The 16,471-nt window shown below is 48.3% G+C and overlaps 2 protein-coding genes across 2 annotated transcripts in view; one reads left to right on the forward strand and one right to left on the reverse strand.

Annotated features, from left to right (window-relative positions):
- LOC134984503 (zinc finger protein 585A-like) overlaps positions 1–16,471 on the forward strand; it is a 593,603-nt gene that overhangs the window by 216,471 nt on the left and 360,661 nt on the right. The window lies entirely within an intron of this gene.
- LOC134984506 (zinc finger protein 271-like) overlaps positions 1–16,471 on the reverse strand; it is a 185,336-nt gene that overhangs the window by 166,771 nt on the left and 2,094 nt on the right. The window contains exon 2 of the mRNA XM_063950076.1: positions 1,051–1,234. Within this exon, the coding sequence (XP_063806146.1) occupies positions 1,051–1,146 (96 nt within the window). The 5' untranslated portion in view covers positions 1,147–1,234. The remainder of the gene's footprint in view (positions 1–1,050; positions 1,235–16,471) is intronic.

Below are 16,471 nucleotides of genomic sequence, written 5' to 3' on the forward strand. Positions count from 1 at the left end.
GTCATCACCCAGACACATTCCCTGGTGTTACTGTATAATGTCCCATTCCCGACAGTCACCTCTCCAGTCATCACCCAGACACGTCCAACAGTGTTACTGTATAATGTCTCATTCCCGGCAGTCACCTCTCCAGTCATCACTCAGACACATCCCTTAGTGTTACTGTATAATGTCCCATTACCAGCAGTCACCTCTCCAGTCATCACCTAGACACGTCCCCTGGTGTCACTGTATAATGTCCCATTCCCAGCAGTCACCTCTCCAGTCAGCACCCAGACACATCCCCCGGTGTTACTGTATAATGCCCTATTCCCAGCAGTCACCTCTCCAGTCATCACCCAGACACATCCCCTGGTGTTACTGTATAATGTCCCAATCCCAGCAGTCACCTCTCCAGTGATCACCCAGACACATCCCCTGGTGTTACTGTATAAATGTCCCATTCCCAGCAGTCAACTCTCCAGCCATCACCCAGACACATCCCGTGGAGTTACTGTATAATGCCCCATTCCCAGCAGTCACTTCTCCAGTCATCACCCAGACACTTTCCCTAGTGTTACTGTATAATGTACCATTCCTGCAAGTCACCTCTCCAGTCATAACCCAAACACGTCCCATGGTGTTACTGTATATTGTACCATTTCCAGCAGTCACCTCTCCAGTCAGCACCCAGACACATCCCCCGGTGTTACTGTATAATGCCCTATTCCCAGCAGTCACCTCTCCAGTCATCACCCAGACACGTCCCCCGGTGTTCATGTATAATGCCCCATTCCCAGCAGTCACCTCTCCAGTCATCACCCAGACACATTCCCTGGTGTTACTGTATAATGCCCCATTCCCAGCAGTCACCTCTCCAGTCATCACCCAGACATATCCCCTGGTGTTACTGTATAATGTCCTATTCCCAGCAGTCACCTCTCCAGTCATCACCAAGACACGTCCCACAGTGTTACTGTATAATGCCTCATTCCCGGCAGTCACCTCTCCAGTCATCACCCAGACACATCCCTTGGTATTACTGTACAATGTTCCATTCCCAGCAGTCACCTCTCCAGTCAGCAGTGGAATGATCTTGTTGGTGAGTTCCTGGATCTTCTGGTCACTGTGTCTCTCATGTATCAGTGAGTGAGGTGGAGGCACCATGATGGTGCTCTGGGACCTGCTCAGTCCTCCCGACACATGAGCATGGCTGCTGGGTGTCTCACGCTCACCAGATGTCTTCTTCACACCTCTGTGAAATGGGGGAGACATAAATATCACTGTAAATATCCCCTCACCTCCACAGTCATGTCCCTGTACTATTACCATAGATAATAAGAATTTACTTACCGATAATTCTATTTCTCGTAGTCCGTAGTGGATGCTGGGAACTCCGTAAGGAAAATGGGGATTAGCGGCTCCGCAGGAGACTGGGCACAAAAGTAAAGCTTTAGGACTACCTGGTGTGCACTGGCTCCTCCCCCTATGACCCTCCTCCAAGCCTCAGTTAGGATACTGTGCCCGGACGAGCGCACACAATAAGGAAGGATTTATGAATCCCGGGTAAGACTCATACCAGCCACACCAATCACACCGTACAACTTGTGATCTGAACCCAGTTAACAGCATGATAACAGAGGAGCCTCTGGATAGATGGCTCACAACAACAATAACCCGATTTAGTTAACAATAACTTAATGTACAAGTATTGCAGACAATCCGCACTTGGGATGGGCGCCCAGCATCCACTACGGACTACGAGAAATAAAATTATCGGTAAGTAAATTCTTATTTTCTCTGACGTCCTAGTGGATGCTGGGAACTCCGTAAGGACCGTGGGGATTATACCAAAGCTCCCAAACGGGCGGGAGAGTGCGGATGACTCTGCAGCACCGAATGAGAGTACTCCAGGTCCTCCTCAGCCAGGGTATCAAATTTGTAGAATTTTGCAAACGTGTTTGCCCCTGACCAAGTAGCTGCTAGGCAAAGTTGTAAAGCCGAGACCCCTCGGGCAGCCGCCCAAGATGAGCCCACCTTCCTTGTGGAGTGGGCATTTACAGATTTTGGCTGTGGCAGGCCTGCCACAGAATGTGCAAGCTGAATTGTACTACAAATCCAACGAGCAATAGTCTGCTTAGAAGCAGGAGCACCCAGCTTGTTGGGTGCATACAGGATAAACAGCGAGTCAGATTTTCTGACTCCAGCCGTCCTGGAAACATATATTTTCAGGGCCCTGACAACGTCCAGCAACTTGGAGTCCTCCAAGTCCCTAGTAGCCGCAGGTACCACAATAGGCTGGTTCAGGTGAAACGCTGAAACCACCTTAGGGAGAAATTGAGGAAGAGTCCTCAATTCTGCCCTGTCTGTATGAAAAATCAGGTAAGGGCTTTTATAAGATAAAGCCGCCAATTCTGACACGCGCCTGGCCGAAGCCAGGGCCAACAGCATGACCACTTTCCATGTGAGATATTTCAAATCCACAGATTTAAGCGGTTCAAACCAATGTGATTTTAGGAACCCCAAAACTACATTGAGATCCCAAGGTGCCACTGGAGGCACAAAAGGAGGCTGTATATGCAGCACCCCCTTGACAAACGTCTGAACTTCAGGAACTGAAGCCAGTTCTTTCTGGAAGAAAATCGACAGGGCCGAAATCTGAACCTTAATGGATCCTAATTTTAGGCCCATAGACACTCCTGTTTGCAGGAAATGCAGGAATCGACCCAGTTGAAATTCCTCCATTGGGGCCTTCCTGGCCTCGCACCACGCAACATATTTTCGCCAAATGCGGTGATAATGCTTTGCGGTCACATCCTTCCTGGCTTTGATCAGGGTAGGAATGACTTCTTCCGGAATGCCTTTTTCCTTCAGGATCCGGCGTTCAACCGCCATGCCGTCAAACGCAGCCGCGGTAAGTCTTGGAACAGACAGGGTCCTTGCTGTAGCAGGTCCCTTCTTAGAGGTAGAGGCCACGGGTCCTCTGTGAGCATCTCTTGAAGTTCCGGGTACCAAATCCTTCTTGGCCAATCCGGAGCCACGAGTATAGTTCTTACTCCTCTCCGCCTTATAGTTCTCAGTACCTTGGGTATGAGAGGCAGAGGAGGGAACATATACACTGACTGGTACACCCACGGTGTTACCAGAACGTTCACAGCTATTGCCTGAGGGTCCCTTGACCTGGCGCAATACCTGTCGAGTTTCTTGTTGAGGCGGGACGCCATCATGTCCACCTTTGGTTTTTCCCAACGGTTTACAATCATGTGGAAGACTTCTGGGTGAAGTCCCCACTCTCCCGGGTGGAGGTCGTGCCTGCTGAGGAAGTCTGCTTTCCAGTTGTCCACTCCCGGAATGAACACTGCTGACCGTGCTATCACATGATTTTCCGCCCAGCGAAGAATCCTTGCAGCTTCTGCCATTGCCCTCCTGCTTCTTGTGCCGTCCTGTCTGTTCACGTGGGCGACTGCCGTGATGTTGTCCGACTGGATCAGCACCGGCTGACCTTGAAGCAGAGGTCTTGCTTGGCTTAGGGCATTGTAAATGGCCCTTAGCTCCAGGATATTTATGTGAAGTGATGTCTCCAGGCTTGATCACAAGCCCTGGAAATTTCTTCCCTGTGTGACTGCTCCCCAGCCTCGCAGGCTGGCATCCGTGGTCACCAGGACCTAGTCCTGAATGCCGAATCTGCGGCCCTCTAGAAGATGAGCACTCTGCAACCACCACAGGAGAGACACCCTTGTCTTTGGTGACAGGGTTATCCGCTGATGCATCTGAAGATGCGATCCGGACCATTTGTCCAGCAGGTCCCACTGGAAAGTGGAATCTGCCGAATGGGATTGCTTCGTTGGAAGCCACCATTTTTCCCAGGACCCTTGTGCATTGATGCACTGACACACGGCCTGGTTTTAGGAGGTTTCTGACTAGTTCGGATAACTCCCTGGCTTTCTCCTCCGGGAGAAACACCTTTTTCTGGACTGTGTCCAGGATCATCCCTAGGAATAGAAGACGTGTCGTCGGGATCAGCTGCGATTTTGGAATATTGAGAATCCAACCGTGCTGCCGCAACACTACTTGAGATAGTGCTACCCCGACTACCAACTGTTCCCTGGATCTTGCCCTTATCAGGAGATCGTCCAAGTAAGGGATAACTAAAACTCCCTTCCTTCGAAGGAGTATCATCATTTCGGCCATTACTATGGTAAAGACCCGGGGTGCCGTGGACAAACCAAACGGCAGCGTCTGAAACTGATAGTGACAGTTCTGTACCACAAACCTGAGGTACCCTTGGTGAGAAGGGTAAATTGGGACATGGAGGTAAGCATCCTTGATGTCCAAAGACACCATATAATCCCCTTCTTCCAGGTTCGCAATCACCGCTCTGAGTGACTCCATCTTGAATTTGAACCTTTGTATGTAAGTGTTCAAGGATTTCAGATTTAAAATAGGTCTCACCGAGCCGTCCGGCTTCGGTACCACAAACAGCGTGGAATAATACCCCTTTCCCTGTTGCAGGAGGGGTACCTTGATTATCACCTGCTGGGAATACAGCTTGTGAATGGCTTCCAATACCGCCTCCCTGTCGGAGGGAGACGTCGGTAAAGCAGACTTTAGGAAACAGCGAGGGGGAGACGTCTCGAATTCCAATTTGTACCCCTGAGATACCATTTGAAGGATCCAGGGGTCCACCTGTGAGTGAGCCCACTGCACGCTGAAATTCTTGAGACGGGCCCCCACCGTGCCTGAGTCCGCTAGTAAAGCCCCAGCGTCATGCTGAGGACTTGGCAGAAACGGGAGAGGGCTTCTGTTCCTGGGAACTGGCTGTTTGCTGCAGCCTTTTTCCTCTCCCTCTGCCACGGGGCAGAAATGAGGAGCCTTTTGCTCGCTTGCCCTTATGGGGCCGAAAGGACTGCGCCTGATAATACAGCGTCTTCTTATGTTGAGAGGCTACCTGGGTTAAAAATGTGGATTTCCCAGCAGTTGCTGTGGCCACCAGGTCTGATAGACCTACCCCAAATAACTCCTCCCCTTTATAAGGCAATACTTCCATATGCCTTTTGGAATCAGCATCACCTGACCACTGCCTCGTCCATAACCCTCTTCTGGCAGAAATGGACAGCGCACTTACTCTTGATGCCAGTTGGCAAATATCCCTCTGTGCATCACGCATATATAGAAATGCATGTTTCAAATGCTCTATAGTCAGTAATATACTGTCCCTATCTAGGGTATCAATATTGTCAGTCAGGGAATCCGACCAAGCCACCCCAGCACTTCACATCCAGGCTGAGGCGATTGCTGGTCGCAGTATAACACCCGTGTGAGTGTATATACATTTTAGGATATTCTCCTGCTTTCTGTCAGCAGGTTCCTTAAGGGCGGCCGTATCAGGAGACGGTAGTGCCACCTGTTTAGACAAACGTGTGAGCGCTTTATCCACCCTAGGGGGTGTTTCCCAACGTGCCCTATCCTCTGGCGGGAAAGGGTATGATGCTAATAACTTTTTAGGAATTAACAGTTTTTATCGGGGGAAACCCACGCTTCATCACACACTTCATTTAATTCCTCAGATGCAGGAAAAACTACAGGCAGTTTTTTCTCACCAAACATAATACCCTTTTTAGTGGTACTTGTATTATCAGAAATATGTAAAACATTTTTCATAGCCTCAATCATGTAACGTGTGGCCCTACTGGAAGTCACATTCGTCTCTTCATCGTCGACACTGGAGTCAGTATCCGTGTCGGCGTCTGTATCTGCCATCTGAGGTAACGGGCGTTTTAGAGCCCCTGATGGCTTTTGAGACGCCTGGACAGGCACAAGCTGAGTAGCCGGCTGTCTCATGTCATCAACTGTCTTTTGTAAAGAGCTGACACTGTCACGAAATTCCTTCCATAAGCTCAGCCACTCAGGTGTCGACTCCCTAGGGGGTGACATCTCCATTACAGGCAATTGCTCCGCCTCCACACCATTTTCCTCCTCATACATGTCGACACAATCGTACCGACACACAGCACACACACAGGGAATGCTCTGATAGAGGACAGGACCCCACTAGCCCTTTAGGGAGACAGAGGGAGAGTATGCCAGCACACACCAGAGCGCTATATATACAGGGATAACCTTATAGAAGTGTTTTTCCCCTTATAGCTGCTGTTTATGTTAATACTGCGCCTAATTAGTGCCCCCCTCTCTTGTTTTACCCTTTTCTGTAGTGCAGGACTGCAGGGGAGAGTCAGGGAGACGTCCTTCCAGCGGAGCTGTGAGGGAAAATGGCGCCAGTATGCTGAGGAGATAGGCTCCGCCCCCTTCTCGGCGGACTTTTCTCCCGCTTTTTGCTGTATTCTGGCAGGGGTTAAAATACATCCATATAGCCCTGGGGGTTATATGTGATGTATTTTCGCCAGCCTAGGTGTTTTTATTGCTGCTCAGGGCGCCCCCCCCCCTCCCCCCCAGCGCCCTGCACCCTCAGTGACCGGAGTGTGAAGTGTGCCTGAGGAGCAATGGCGCACAGCTGCAGTGCTGTGCGCTACCTTGGTGAAGACTGATGTCTTCTGCCGCCGATTTTCCGGACCTCTTCTTGTTTCTGGCTCTGTAAGGGGGCCGGCGGCGCGGCTCTGGGACCGGACTCCGAGGCTGGGCCTGTCTTCGGTCCCTCTGGAGCTAATGGTGTCCAGTAGCCAAGAAGCCCAAGCTGGCTGCACGCAGGTGAGTTCGCTTCTTCTCCCCTTAGTCCCTCGATGCAGTGAGCCTGTTGCCAGCAGGTCTCACTGAAAATAAAAAACCTAAAACTAAACTTTTTCTAAGAAACTCAGGAGAGCTCCTAAAATGCACCCTTCTCGGCCGGGCACAAAAATCTAACTGAGGCTTGGAGGAGGGTCATAGGGGGAGGAGCCAGTGCACACCAGGTAGTCCTAAAGCTTTACTTTTGTGCCCAGTCTCCTGCGGAGCCGCTAATCCCCATGGTCCTTACGGAGTTCCCAGCATCCACTAGGACGTCAGAGAAAATAGGATTTTGGTACTTACCAGATAAATTATTTTCTTTGAATCCACAGGGGGCACTGGAGTTCTCTTGGGATATGGACGGTGCAATAGCAGGGATAGGCACATTTAAACATTTAAATGTGTAACCCTCCTTCCCCTTCTATACTCCCAAGATGCCTTATTGTTTTTTTGCTGAGCCAAATAGGAGCGACAGAGAGGATGAACAACGGAGAATTACATATAACATTATAACATAACGGACAACTATAAAGTTGACACAACATAACAGACAATTAGAAAGTTGACATGACAATAGATAACAATCACCTTAACATTTGAACAAGTCTGTGAAAATGTGTTACAATAAGAACTATTGAACTTACCACCAGCCAGGTGAAACTGCTCTGGATGGGTGTCCAGTGCCCCTGTGGGTGCAACGAAAAGTATTTATCTGGTATCAAAATCCTGTTTTCTTTCTAAGCCACTAGGGGTCACTGGAGTACTCTTGGGACGTACCAAAGTTTCCCCCTTGGGCGGAAGAGCTGTCTGATGTGAAAGAAGATACTACCTGTGGTAGAAAAGCAGGATTTGTCCAAAGTTCCGCTCTGTCAGTATGAAATACCAGATACAGTGGCTTGCATGACAAGGCACCCAATTGTGCAACACACCTTGCTGAAGCTAAGGCTAGGAGAAACATGGTTTTCCATGTTATAAACTTACCATTCACGAGTTGCAAGGGTTCAAAACTTGACTGCAAAAACATGCAAAACTACATTCAAGACCCATGGAGCTGTAGGTGGAATGAATGGAAGTTGAACTCTAAGGACACCTTGCAGGAAATTGTGAACTGTTGGCAAAAGAGCGAAACGCCTTTGAAAGAAAACTGACAAGGCAGAGACCTGCACCATTAGTGTCGCGAAACGTAGTCCTTCATCTAACCCCGTCTGTAAAAAGAACAAAAGATGGGATAACTTGAAAGAATATGTCGGAAACATCCTAGCTTCACACCAACCGCTCGCCAAATCCTGTGATAATGAGCTGCTGAAACTGGCTTCCTAGCACGTAACATGGTTGGTATAACCAACTGTGGAATGCCCTCTCATCTTGAAAGTAGTCTCAACAGCCACCCTGTAAAACGCAGCCACGCTAAATCGGGGTAAAGGAACAACCCCTGCTGTAGTAGGTCTGGACATAGCGGGATCAGCCAGGGATCATCTGCGAGTAGACCATGGAGATCCGAGAACCACACTCTCCGAGGCCAACGAGTCGCCACTAGTATGACGGTCGTGGACTATCGTTTGATCCACTTTAGCAACCGAGGAAGCTAGAGAAATGGAAATAGATACACAAGGCTATACGGCCACGCTATGGTGAGAGCAATCACTGCCACTGTCTTTGGATCTCTTGTTTTGGACACATATCTGTCTGATGATTGTGGCGAGAAGCCATTAGATCCACCTTTGGGTAACTCCACCGTTGGACTAACATCTGGAACACTTCTGGATGTAAGGCCCATTCTCCTGGAGGAAAATCCTGCCGACTGAGATAATCTGCTTCCCAGTTGTGCACTCTTGGAATGAAGACCGCCAACAATATCACGTGGTGATGTTCGGCCCAATTGAGGATTCGAGCAACCTCTCGCATGGCCTTGTGACTTTGAGACCATCCCCTTTTTGTTGATGTATGCGACTTCTGTCGCGTTGTCTGACTGAACCTGAACAGTCTGAAACAGGAGCAAGTGAACTGCCTGACGCAGAGCGTTGTAAATTGCCCAGAGTTCCAGGACAGTGGTTAACAGTAATCTTTCTCGGTCTGAACATAGACCCTGAAACTGACAATGTTGGACCACTGCTCCCCAACCTTTGAGACTTGCGTCCATCATCAGAATTATCCAATTCCAGACTTCAAACCTTTTTCCTGCACTGAGATCTTGTATGTGGAGCCACAAGAGTAGTGATACATAACGGACAATTAGAAAGTTGACACAACAATAGATAACAATCACCTTCACATTTGAACAGGTCGGTGAAAATGTGTTACCATAAGAACTACTGAACTTACCACCAGCCAGGTGAAACTGCTCTGGGTGGGTGTCCAGTGCCCCTGTGGGTGCAACGAAAAGGATTTATCTGGTAAGTATCAAAATCCTGTTTTCTTTCTAATCCACTAGGGATCACTGGAGTACTCTTGGGACCTACCAAAGTTTCCCCCTTGGGCGGAAGAGCTGTTTGGCACCAGTAACACTAGACGGCCAAAGCTAGAAGCTGATGCCGCAGAATTATCAAACTTGTAAAAGCGCACAAACGTCTGCACTGATGGCCATGTAACTGCATGGCAAGGTTGTGTCGTAGAAGCTCTAAGGCCTGCTGCCCATGACGTTCCCATCGACTAGCATGAAAGTGTACCTGACGAATGGTCAGGTTAATCTATCTGGCCATGGTCTGTTTGGAAGCTGGCCAACTTATATTGACTGCATCATAGAGAACAAACAAAGTATCGTTATATGTACAGTTGATGTTCGGGCTACATAAACGCGGAGTGCACGTACCACATCCAATGTAGCTGGAGTACCCGAATCTTCTGAAAAACAGGAACTGTGATTGGTTGATTGATATGAAAGAAGATATTACCTGTTTTAGAAAAGCGTGATTTGTCCAATGTTCCGCTCTGTCAGTATGAAATATCAGATACAGTGGCTTGCATGACAAGGCACCCAATTGTGCAACACGCCCTGCCGAAGCTAAGGCTAAGAGAAATACTGTTTTCCAAGTTATACTACAGCAGGGGTCGTTCCTTTACCCTGATTTAGCGCGACTGCGTTTTATGGGGTGGCTGTTGAGACCACTTTCAAGACGAGAGGGCGTTCCACAGTTGGTTATACCAACCATGTTACGTGTTAGGAAGCCAGTTTCAGCAGCTCATTATCACAGGATTACTGGCAATCAGTGTCCTGGAACTCAGGGCAATTTACAACACTCTGCGTCAGGCAGTTCACTTGCTCCTGTTTCAGACTGTTCAGGTTCAGTTGGACAACGCAGCAGAAGTCGCATACATCAACAAAAAGGGGATGGACTCAAAGTCGCATGGCCATGCGAGAGGTTGCTTGAATCCTCAATTGGGCCGGACATCACCACATGATATTGTCCTGGAGACAAGCGCACCATCTGATGAATTTGTAGATGAGAGCCAGATCACTGTGCGAGAAGATCCAGTTGAAAAGGACCTGAGTGAAATCTTCCAAACTGGAGTGTTTTGAAAGATGCTCCCATCTGTCTTACCAGTCGAATGCACCGAGACTGTCCGTGGTTTGAGCACTAGCAGTACTAGATGATGAATAGCATGTACTTTCTGTTGTGACAGGTAAATGCATTGATCCACCGTAATCAGAATCATTCCTAAAACTGAATTCTTTGACAATCCAACCGTACTGAACTAGTACACTGTACAACAGTAAGGCATGTTAAAGAATTTGTTGAGACGAAGCCTTGATGAGAAGGTCATCTAAGTATGGAACGATTATCACTCCCAGGGATCTGAGATTAACTATCATCACAGACATCACCTTTGTGAATACCCGAGGCGCTTGTCGTACTGCAAACTTAAGTACGCCAGATGCGGATGTGGTGGGCAAATTGGAATGTGTAAGTACGTATTCTTGAGATCCCGCAAAATCATGAATTGCTGTGGTTCTAAACCTGCAATCACTGACCGTAGGGATTCCACCTTGAATGTGTAGTGACGTACCGATTGAACCCCTTTAGGTTCCATATTGGTTTGACTGAGCCATCCGGCTTTGGTACTACAAAAAGATTGGAATAAAACCCTTGACCTTGTTGGTGTACTGGAACCTGAACCAAAACTGCTGAATGTACGAGAGACTGAACAGCGGTCTGCAGACCTACCCACTTGTCTGCTGACACAGGCAGACCTATCTTGAAAAACTGCATCGGTGATAGACAGTCAAACTCATTGAAACCTCTTAAAACAAAACTGCGGATCCACCCATCTGTGATGTCTGAAACTACGCGAAGGGAAACTTCTGAAGGTGTGCTCCCACAACTGAAGAGCAGAGATGGGCTGGAAGCCCGTCATGCCACTGGCTTGAGTCCTGACGATGGTTAGTGGTTTGTTGAAAATCACGTCCCTCTGCATGGCGGCCTGTCAAGAACGCAACCACAGCAGCTGTTGGGCTGCAAGCCGAGAACAAACTTGTCCAACGTCCAACGAAGCCGTACCTAAATACTCAACCAATTCACAAATGTGATCGGTAAGAAATATAAGCTGGTCTGAGGAAAAACCCTGTTGTAGGCCTAACCTGAGCTGTTTCATGCAACTACAGCCTTGTTAACCCAAACTCCAACTTAAACAGGTATAAGCATCACCCCTGTTGCTGTATACATGGACTTTAGCATGGCCTCCAGCTTACTCTCCGAGGGGTCTTTAAGCGTAGCTGCACCTGGGACTGGAATAGTTAATTTTAGTGAAAGTTTAGAAACTGAAGACTCCACCGATGGCGATTTAGTTGTCATAGCTTGTGGGAAAAGATATTTAGACAGAAATCATGTTGTCCCAGAAAAGTGTTTAACTGGATTTACCCATGCTTCTATTAAATGCCTATTAAGAGATATCAATAAGAAAAACACAGTCGCCCATAGTCTGCTAGCAATAAAACCTCATATGTTTCAGTGCAACCTAGCAGCTGGCGTACTGCTCTAATGAGATCATCATAGCTCGGGCTATTAGTGACCTCACTATCTGACCCCTGACCCAATGCTGAGATATCAGACGTGGCGTTGAATCGTCAGAATGTAATTATGAGACAAACGATGACCATTCTTAGAAATTGAACTATACATGGACTTTGTAACCCAGCAAAGTTCTAGAAACATCCTGAGCCCACATTGGCTGCTCACACGGTATTATCCGTGAATCAGACTTAGCCGCCTCACGGTCTTTTCGTGCAGTGGACAACTCTGACTGCAAATCAGACATTCTCACAGTTATCACAGACAAGCTGCTGTTTCTGATATTGTCATGCAGACAGACAATAATACAGTGAGACAACGTCCGCACAACTCAGTGATAATAACTGTAGTGTCTATAATACCGCGTGCACCGCACTGTGTTATAGAGGAAATCTATGGTCACTGTGCCACCTACTAAACACCCCTGCCCCCTCCAGTGGCCGTGTGTTGTAGGACTGACATATTGCTGTAGGAAGAAGCGGGAAGTAGGTGTATAACCTTTGTGTGAAAACGGCGTCCCAGCATGTGCATCTGACTATAACCTATGTACTCCCAAAAGCACTAATAACCTAGGCTTAATAGCCTGTTATGTACCTTATAGCCCTGGCCACCATCCCTTATATTTAGGGGAACCGCTGAACTACGGACCTCCATGATCTCCCCCACCGCATAAAGCAGTGAGTTGCGGCTAGCTTCTTCCACCTACACACCCCTGCAATATATACTAAGCGCCGGCTCTGAGTGACGGCGCCCAGCAGCAGCTACCCACCGTGGTCTATGCACTGCTGGAAGCTGGAGAGCAGGGAGATGTGTGATGTGACGGGCGCCCAGCAGCGGCAGTGTGATCTGTCCGCTGCTGTGAGCAGCGCTGCTGGGAGCCGCTTCCCAGTTGTCTAGAGGGGCAGATTGTAGAGGTCAGCGGCAGCACTGTTTGGAGCTGCGCTGCCAAATGCCGGGATGTCTCGTAGCTCTGTCCAGCTCCTGCAGCCATGGCTGAATCAGCTAACGCTGATGAAGGTCTATGGGGGGGCTTCTCTGTCTAAGCACAAACAAGCCTTCGCTGCACAACAGCAGCACACACTCCCGGACCCACGCTTCTTAATAAGCTGGGAAGGGAGTGTGACTGATAAAAGAAAAAATCTTTTGAAAAATTAAAAGTAAACCCTGGAATAACTCCATGATGTGACCTTCCCAGGTGAAGGCACATAAAACACTGAGGCATCTTGGGAGTATGGAGGGGGGAGGTGGGTTACTCATTAAAATAGTTAAATGTGCCTATCCCTGATATCGCACCACCCATATCCCAAGAGTACTCCAGTGCCCACTAGTGGATGAGAAAGAAATATTTGATGTCACTGTGACACTCCCTGATCCCCTTACCTCCCCAGTCATGTCCCTGTATTATTACTATAGATATAAGTGATGTCACTGTGACGCTCCCAGATCCTCTCACCTCCTACTCACGTCCCTGTATTATTACTATAGATATAAGTGACGTTACTGTGACACCCCTAGATACCCTTACCTCCCCAGTCATGTCCCTGTATTATTACTATAGATATAAGTAATGTAAATGTGACGCTCCCCCATCCCCCTCACTCCCCCTAGTCATGTCCCTGTATTATTTCTAGAGATATAAGTGATAACACTGTGACATTCCCACATCCCTTCACCTCCCCAGTCATGTCCCTGTATTATTACTGTAGATATAAGTAAAATAACTGTTATGCCAACATCCCCTCACCAGTCATGTCTCTGTATTATTACTATAGATAAAAGTGATGTCACTGTGACTACACCACCACTCCCAATGTATTATAGTAATAATAATAATAATAATAATAATAACAACAACACCAGGACACCACAAGCTGCTGTCCATGTATAATAATAACCATGCACAAAAACCTGCTACCCCAGTATTATACTAATAACAACAGGACACCCCATTCTGCTCTCCCTTTATAGTAATAATAAAATGACACCACAAGCTGCTCCCTCTGCAAAAAAATAATAATAATAGGACACAACAAGTTGTTCCCAATGTATTATAGTAGTAATAATAATAATAATAATAACAATAATAATAATAATAATAACAACACCAGGACTCCACAAGCTGCTGTCCATGTATAATAATAACCATACACAAAAATCTGCTACCCCTGTATTATACTAATAACAACAGGACACCCCATTCAGCTCTCACTTTATAGTAATACTAAAATTACACCACAGGCTGCCCCCTCTACAAAAAAATAATAATAGGATACAACAAGCTGTTCCCAATGTATAATAATAATAATAATAATAATAACAACAACAGGACACCACAGGCTGCTTCCCCTGAATAATAATAATGACAGGACGCCACAGTCTGCTCCCCCTGTATATTAATAATAAGCGGACACCACTAGCTACTCCTTCTTTATAATATTAATATTAAGACAACAAAGGCTGCTCCTCCTGTATAATAATAATAATAATAATAATAATAATAACAACAACAACAACAACAACAGGACACCACAGGCTTCTCAACCTGTATAATAATAATAACTGGATGCCACAGGCTGCTCCTCCTGTATAATTAAAGGACACCACAGGCTGCTCCTACTGTATAATAATAATAATAATAATAACAACAACAGTACAACATAGGCTGCTCCCCCTGTACAATAATAATAACAGGACACCACAGGCCACTCCCCTGTATAATAATAATAACAGGACACCACAGGCTGCTCCCCCTGTATAATAATAACAGGACACCACAGGCCACTCCCCTGTATAATAATAATAACAACGGGACACCACAGGCTGATCCTCCTGTATAATAACAACAACAGGACACCACAGGCTGATCCTCCTGTATAATAATAATAATAACAACAACAGGACACCAGAGGCTGCTCCCCCTGTAGAGTACGATGCCACAGGCTGCTCTTCCTGTCTATTATGACAACACAGGATGCTACCCCTGTATATTATTGCAACACAGGCCACTTCCCCTGTATATTATGACAGCACAGGTTGCTCCTCCTGTAAACTACACAACACAGGCCGCTCCCCCTGTACAGCAGAATGCCACAGGATACAACACCTGTAATGGCGGGGTCTGCATTGAATTACTGTAACGGCGGGGTCTGCGCCACCTGTATTACGGTAAGGGCGGGGTATGTGCCAATTGTATTACGGAAAACGTTGGGGTCTTGCGCCCCCTGTATTACTGTAACGGCGGGGTCTGCGGCACCTGTATTATGGTAACGGCGGCGTTCGCACCACCTGTATTATGGTAACGGCGGGGTTCGCACCACCTGCATTACGGTAACGGCAGTGTGTGCACCATCTGTATTACGGTAACGGCGGAGTGTGCGCCACCTGTATTACGGTAACGACGGGTTCAACGCCCCCTGTATTACGTAATGCAAAAGAAAAAGAGGGGTGTTCCCCCCTGTATTACGGTAACAACCGGGTCTGCGCCCCCTGTATCACTGTAATGCCGGGTGCTGCGCCATCTGTATCACGGTAACAGCGGGGTCTGCGCCCCCTGTATTACGGTAACGGTGGGGTCTGCGCCACATGTATTACGGTAACGGCGGGGGCTGATCCTCCTGTATAATAATAATAACAACAGGACACCAGAGGCTGCTCCCCCTGTAGAGTACGATGCCACAGGCTGCTCTTCCTATTATGACAACACAGGATGCTACCCCTGTATATTATTGCAACACAGGCCACTTCCCCTGTATATTATACACAGCACAGGTTGCTCCTCCTGTAAACTACGACAACACAGGCCGCTCCCCCTGTACAGCACAATGCCACAGGACACAACACCTGTAATGGCGGGGTCTGCATTGAATTACTGTAACGGCGGGGTCTGCGCCACCTGTATTACGGTAAGGGCGGGGTATGTGCCACCTGTATTATGGTAACGGCGGGGTCTTGCGCCACTTGTATTACGGAAAACGTCAGGGTCTTGCGCCCCCTGTATTACTGTAACGGCGGGGTCTGCGGCACCTGCATTACGGTAACGGCAGTGTGTGCACCATCTGTATTACGGTAACGGCGGAGTGTGCGCCACCTGTATTACGGTAACGACGGGTTCTGCGCCCCCTGTATTACGTAATGCAAAAGAAAAAGAGGGGTGTTCCCCCCTGTATTACGGTAACAACCGGGTCTGCGCCACCTGTATCACGGTAACGGCGGGGTCTGCGCCACCTGTATCACTGTAATGCCGGGTGCTGCGCCATCTGTATCACGGTAACAGTGGGGTCTGCGTCCCCTGTATTACGGTAACGGCGGGGCCTGCGCCACATGTATTACGGTAACGGAGGGGTCTGCGCCACCTGTATTATGGTAACGGCGGGGTCTGCGCCACCTGTATTACGGTAACGGCGGGGTCTGCGCCACCTGTATTACGGTAACGGCGGGGACTGCGCCACCTGTATTACGGTAACGGCGGGGTCTACACCACCTGTAATACTGTAACGGCGGGGTCTGCGCCCCCTGTATTACGGTAACGGAGGGGACTGCGCCCCCTGTATTAAGGTAACAGCAGGGTCTGCGCCTCCTGTATTACTGTAACTGCGGGGTCTGCGCCACCTGTATTACTGTAACGGCGGGGTCTGCGCCTCCTGTATTACGGTAACGGCGGGGTCTGCGCCACCTGTATTACGGTAACGGCGGGGTCTGCGCCACCTGTATTACGGTAACGGCGGGGTCTGCGCCACCTGTATTACGGTAACGGCGGGGTCTGCGCC

This window comes from Pseudophryne corroboree (assembly GCF_028390025.1).
Source record: "Pseudophryne corroboree isolate aPseCor3 chromosome 3 unlocalized genomic scaffold, aPseCor3.hap2 SUPER_3_unloc_6, whole genome shotgun sequence".
Classification (NCBI taxonomy): domain Eukaryota; kingdom Metazoa; phylum Chordata; class Amphibia; order Anura; family Myobatrachidae; genus Pseudophryne; species Pseudophryne corroboree.